Source organism: Saccostrea cucullata, unplaced genomic scaffold, assembly GCF_032062105.1.
Source record: "Saccostrea cucullata isolate Sc308-1 unplaced genomic scaffold, CSIRO_AGI_Scuc_v1 ctg617, whole genome shotgun sequence".
Taxonomy (NCBI): domain Eukaryota; kingdom Metazoa; phylum Mollusca; class Bivalvia; order Ostreida; family Ostreidae; genus Saccostrea; species Saccostrea cuccullata.
The window spans coordinates 327,406-333,442 of record NW_026932360.1 but is presented as its reverse complement, the minus strand read 5'-3'; the positions used below and the strand labels follow the sequence as shown (position 1 = coordinate 333,442).

General features: G+C 33.4%; 1 protein-coding gene across 1 annotated transcript; it reads right to left on the bottom strand.

The window, feature by feature from the left end:
* Positions 1–231: 231 nt before the first annotated feature.
* Positions 232–3,607, bottom strand: LOC134234951 (zinc finger and BTB domain-containing protein 17-like). The gene is made up of 2 exons (XM_062717028.1): positions 1,214–3,607; positions 232–635 (listed from the first exon to the last, which is right to left on the bottom strand). Exon 1 carries the CDS (start codon positions 3,605–3,607, stop codon positions 2,108–2,110), a length of 1,500 nt encoding a protein of 499 aa, XP_062573012.1. The 3' UTR covers positions 232–635; positions 1,214–2,107.
* Positions 3,608–6,037: the final 2,430 nt, after the last annotated feature.

Sequence of the window (6,037 nt, the reverse complement as noted above, 5' to 3'; positions counted from 1 at the left end):
AGCCTTTAATGAAACAGTAGCTTAGGCCTAGATGAATAAAGTGTGTGTTTCAGTTCTTTGACCGACCCTAGAATATAGGTGCCAACCCTAAAAAAAAATTTCTGACATTATCTTTTCAGGAGAATTCCAGTTTTACAATTAGAAATTATAATCTGGATCACTTCCCAGTTTGAGAAAATGCATATCATACTCACAATAATCAGAAATATTTTGAAAGTGATTTCCCTGGTAGAAAATGGCAGCGTGCTTGCCAATAAAATGTTATAATAAAATAAAATGATTTCCCACCTAACTATCCTATTTTTTCTCAGGATGGAATAGGAAACACACTATTTATTAATCTTGGCCTTACAAAAACTGAGCTATTATTATCTTATAGAAAAACTCAAATGATCTGTGTTTTATGGTAATATAATATAGAACAAAACATGCAAAATAAGATACATGTAGTTGTAAGATTATGCATACATCCAATTTATTTTTGTAAAATAACATCTCTCATGAAGCTTGTGCTATCTATGCAATATTTGTACAATACTCATTATTCATCACTAATTCTTATCAATTTATTTGCAAATTGAAGGGAAATAAAGAAATATAAGTTTGATTAATATTAAAATAAATTGTTTTATGCTCTTACTAATAGAGAGGTTTAGCAAATTCACTTGTACGTGTAAACTACAAGTTTGAATTACACTTACACGTTAACATTTTTTTCTTGTTTAGCAAAGTATAACCTGTACTTGTACTTGTAAGTTTTTAAATGTAAAAGTGGTTTACATTTAAAAATCATCCGCAAAAGCAATGATTTTAATACGTATATTACCATTTTACATAAATATATGCTTGTACTTATGAGAAAAAAGATTGTACAGATTTCTAATATCTTTAATCGGTCAAAGGCTGTTTTGAAAATCTAGATGTTGTAATTTTGACTCCCTATAAACTATTGTTTTTCAATTACTGACGTTCAGTTCTTTTAACAGTATTTGCATTAAATATTCAGGTTTTCGAAAAACGCACACTTTTTGAAAAATAAACAGCAGTTAACGAATTATAAGCTACAAGTTTTGACTTACGTGTACTTTGCAATCTACACATAACCTGCGTAAGAGGATACGTGTAGAAATTCGTCATTAGCAAAAGTGATGACGTAATGCACATATTTCTGGTGCTACACGTACACGTACGCGTACACGTTGGTTTGCTAAACCTCTCTATTTACAAAATTTTACTTAATTTACATCGAGAATGCATCAAAAATTTGAAAGTAGATTGATTTCAAGCATTATACATATAGCAATCATGTCATGTTTGTACGGCAATATTTTCAATATACCCAGTATTTTTTATTTGTTTTGCTATACTGACATATTACTGAGGGATATTCACGAAAAATATAATGGTTTAAAATTAACACAGTGGTCATGAGTGGTGATATTGGTTAAAACACTGAAAAGGAGAAAAAGTACAGTAATTCTATATAAAGATGTGAAAAAGTTTTGTTCATAGATGATAAAAACAAGACAATATCTAAGAAGAAAATTGATAATGAATAGATATGATACATACACAATGGAATAACCTTTCATTTGTATATTCAATGTACAGACAACTCATTCTCGTACATGTAATTGAAGCATGTCAGAATTGTTCAAACATGAGAATCAGCTTTAAGCACCTAGACTTACTGTTGGTAAATGATTCTAAAATTAATTTAACAAAATTTTATTAAAAAAATATTCCAAGCTGTAGTGTTAAAGTAACTATATATAATTATATAAGTGACAGTGATGTTTCACACTAGGATACTGGAATTTAAATCTGAATGTGTAATGTACATTGGCTGTAATCTATTGGAATCTTTCATAATGAATACAGATGAAGCTAAACAACTATTCATAAAATTTCATTTGTATGAATAAAATTCTCTGTAAAAATTGACAGCTCCATAGGAATCTAGAACACAGTGACTTCTGTTTCACAAAGGAAGTATGCCACTTCTTGCAAATACCATTTCAGTTCGGGAGAACTCAAAGAAACAAGACAAAACTATCATCCTTACTTCTGCCACTCAACCATTTTTTTTACAGCAGGGATTCATGATTCACTGCAGTTTTGCTTTTTTACATGAGTTCATCTTATGGTAGGCACCCAGTGTGACATTTTTGTTTTTTCTCCAGGCCTTCATAGCTTTCTTCTTGTCGTGGGGATAAATCACTCGTGTTTCTGAGGTGTCTTGTAACAAGGGACCACAAGCGTAGGGCAGCATTGGTTTTTTGATGGTAGGATGCTCCACATGGATAGTGCTGATCTCGATAATCTGGGGTACTTTGTGTTTCTTTCCTTCACTCCGAATGTGAGATCGTAATGAATTGAAATCAATAAATATCTGAAAGCAAAATGGACACACATGGAGAAAAGAAATGTTGGCTTGTGGTGCAGTTTGGAAATGCTTACATGTATTCATGTGTTTTATAAGTGTTGAGTCATTAATAAACTGCTCATTGCAAAGGCATTGTAAATTCATTGGTATGTAGGTTGAATGTTGCCCAGTAACTTTTCCTACACCATAAACATTTTCACCATGCTCCTGTACTGCATGTTTGGCACACAGGTACATTGTGGAAAAGTACTTAAAGCATATAGGACACATGATAGCTAAATCAGACACACCGGTTCTATCTTTTGCATGCATATGCACTGCCGCTGGATCTATGATGGACTTGCAATGAAAAGTTTCTTCTACCTGAGATCCCATTATCTCTGCAGCACTAGTGTGTAGAGAATTTCGAAAGTGTTTCTGCATTAATCCGGAGTTAGGTACCTTGAAGTCACATAAATCACACTTAAAAAATCGCTTCTGAATTTTCACATCATAAGCATTTGGATCGTTGGCATACATGACTGAAGGCTTGTTTGATGTGTCTGTAGGATGATTTTCGCTGGGTCCAGCACTTGATGCAGAGTCCTCTGTAAACAACTGACCTATACCTGTATCCTCGTCATCACTGTCACCATCTTCACCTTCATCCTCAGCAGCTGCCGAGCTGGAAAGGGGAATGAAATCTTTGGAATTGGACGCAGCTGTGCAGTTTTTTATTGGTGGGTTACCATTCCCTGCACTGGCTAAAGGAGTATAATTCCGGCCTCTGGGGAGAGATGTAGGAGTATCAGAAGTAGATCCAAAACCACTATCATTTCTGGGATCTGATGGGTGGTCCTTTGTATAGTAATAACTTCCTGATACAGCAGAATCATTCAGGTATGCATCTGGATAGTCCTCCACTTCGCCTTGTTCCTCCTGCTCTTCTGCCAGAGCAGTTTCAATACTATGGTAATCTGGTGAAGGGTCAGGGTAAACTGAATGAGTTAAATTCCCAGAAGATGGTAAGAGACTTGGCAAGGCTTGGTTTTCCCATCGGTCATAAGGGCTCCAAGGTCTGGTGAACCGATAATGATGATTCATAATCCTCTCCATCCTGGGACTTATCCGTGACTGGAAAAGTGAGTTCAACCTCCTCTGTGAATCATGTACTTGCCTTTCTTCATAGGGTCCCATCGAATAGGTCCTGTGATGGGGTCGATTGTAATATGGTCTATACATCTGAAAAGAAAAGTTCGGTTTTATTCAACTAATAACAAAATAATGCTGAAGTTCAATTATAACTTGAAAAAATTATGATTACTAAGATCAAGGGCATTAATGCCTTTAATAATCTCCTAGCTGGTCTGCCATTCAGATTAAAATAGCCAGTGTTTATAATGAAATCAAATATGAATTGGTTGACAAAGGAATATGTGACCTTAAGCTTAATATCACAGACATACTCGGACCCCAAGTCATAATTACTGTAAATGTATTATATTTTTGCTTGTATGATGTTTGACCAATATTTGTACAATATTTGGTGGAAATTAATTTTTCAACAAGTTAGCATAGATTTGATTGTTACATGCTATCTAATGTACTTGATATAATTATATGATATAAAAGACATTTAGCAATGTACTAATTCAGCAGACTCTGCTTTCCACCAAAATCGTCAAATAGAATACATCGCAAAATGTTAAATGTTTACAGTATTACACCTTTCTAAGCACCTTGTTCTTTTCATTTCTTTCCAGGTTTAAGATTTCATTTACATGACTTTGAGGCCATTAAAACAGAAAATAGATTGTAATTAAAAATATCATATGACATTAAATATGATTAATTAGCAGTAACAATTAAATGTAAGGAATTCCAAAGAGCCTTTTTTTAATAGGTTTGGCACATTTCCTTTTTCGGGGAAGTATTACTATAATAGGGAATTATTACTCTTTTAAGAAATAAAAACATTACTGTACTTGAGAATTTTCATTCGTTTAGCTTCTATTCTCGTGTTTGCTTTGAATAAAAGATAATGTGCAAGAATATTTTTACATCCTCTAAATATTTATTGTCTATTAAGGGTATTTGCTCAAAACCTATTTATTACAGCAAAAAGCTGAAAAAGAGTGATGAAATATTTCTATGATCTAGATTTTCTAACGGAAGCTTACCTGTGTTAAAATTGTGAGATTGAATATGTTCAGGACTTGCTAACTCATTCATGATATTATTCGTTCTAATTCTATATAATTTCTTTAAAAAACATTGTAAAAATAATTTAAAATACCACTTACAGATGAAAATACATGTGATTATTTGCAATATTATATTTCAAATGATAGTCTTTTAAAATGGTTTTAGAAAGAATGCCATTATGAGATTCCATACTTTTCATAACATTTATCAACAGGGAAAAATTTTCCCTGTTGATAAATGTTACGAAAAGTATGGAATCTCATAAGGGCTTCAAAAATAAAGTAAAAGTCTTGGATTACTGCTGCACGTGAGTTTAAATTCCTATGCATGTTCAAAAGAAGTCACCTCCACGAAACCAAGATATGAATTGTTCTGTTTTTGTATAAATAAGAAAATACTTTTTAGGGAAATATTCACATCCGTTTGAAGAATACTCTCAATGCTGTATGATTAAATCTCATCACACTCTTTTTCTGCAGCACTAAAGGACCGAATTTTTCGGTCAGCAAGGTTTGTTCATTAATGATTAAACACATCACATAGTATTTTTTACGCACTTTTTATTTAATAAATAAATTTGAGGCATTATTCAAAAATCATAACGAAAATTTCCGTATTCAGTGATGTTTTTATTACTGAAAAGAGGAATAATCCCGTTTTATAGTAATACTTCCCAGAAAAAAGAACTGTGCCCAACCTTCTTCATCTAGATGTTTCACCCTCAAGACAAACATATTTACTGGTAGAAACAAAATTAAAATACTGACGAGGGTAAGGATAAGAAACAACAGCAGAGCAGTAGAAATACCAGACGCAAAGACAGACCAATTAAAGAACTCGTTCTTTATGCGTACTGATTTATAGTGGAACTATCCTGAAGATGAAGTCGTCTGTGCTCCTAATCTAGCTAGCTTAAAGTCAACGATAGAACATCAGAGCGACTAAATGCGCCCTCCCTCCGTCACGTTAAAGGCCTACTGGATCCTGTGACGTAACAATAGAGATACAGACTGAATTTGACCTTTCCCCCCAAAATGATATGTATAAAAAAAATCTGGGATGTTGCTTAAAAAATTGTGAACCAGAGACATTAATTTTGTCTCTGTTGTGAATACACTAGGCGTAACAAAAAAATATGTTTGTTTATGGTTACCCGACCGACCCTAATTTTAATCGCCGACCCAAACTTTTTTTCGTCGTAAAAATCCGGAAGTTACTGGCTGGTCAGTTTAACTTTTACATTCATCTTTGAAATCGAAATTGAAAGTACAGAAACAAAATCAGTGAGTTCAATTTCTACATCAACAAGTTCGTTGTAATTTGCTTACTATTGCCTGGCAGTTGCAGGGGTGTACAATTAGCATCGCCTGACGCCTGGTGCTACCGTTTTTTGGGGCAGTAAAAATAAAAATTATGCATGTAATACATGAGAAACAGAAACGGTATTTTCACTCATTGTTTTGCTAT

Coding starts and splice junctions, on each gene's coding strand:
- LOC134234951 (XM_062717028.1), bottom strand. CDS start 3,607: ATGTATAGACCATATTACAATCGACCCCATCACAGGACCTATTCGATG.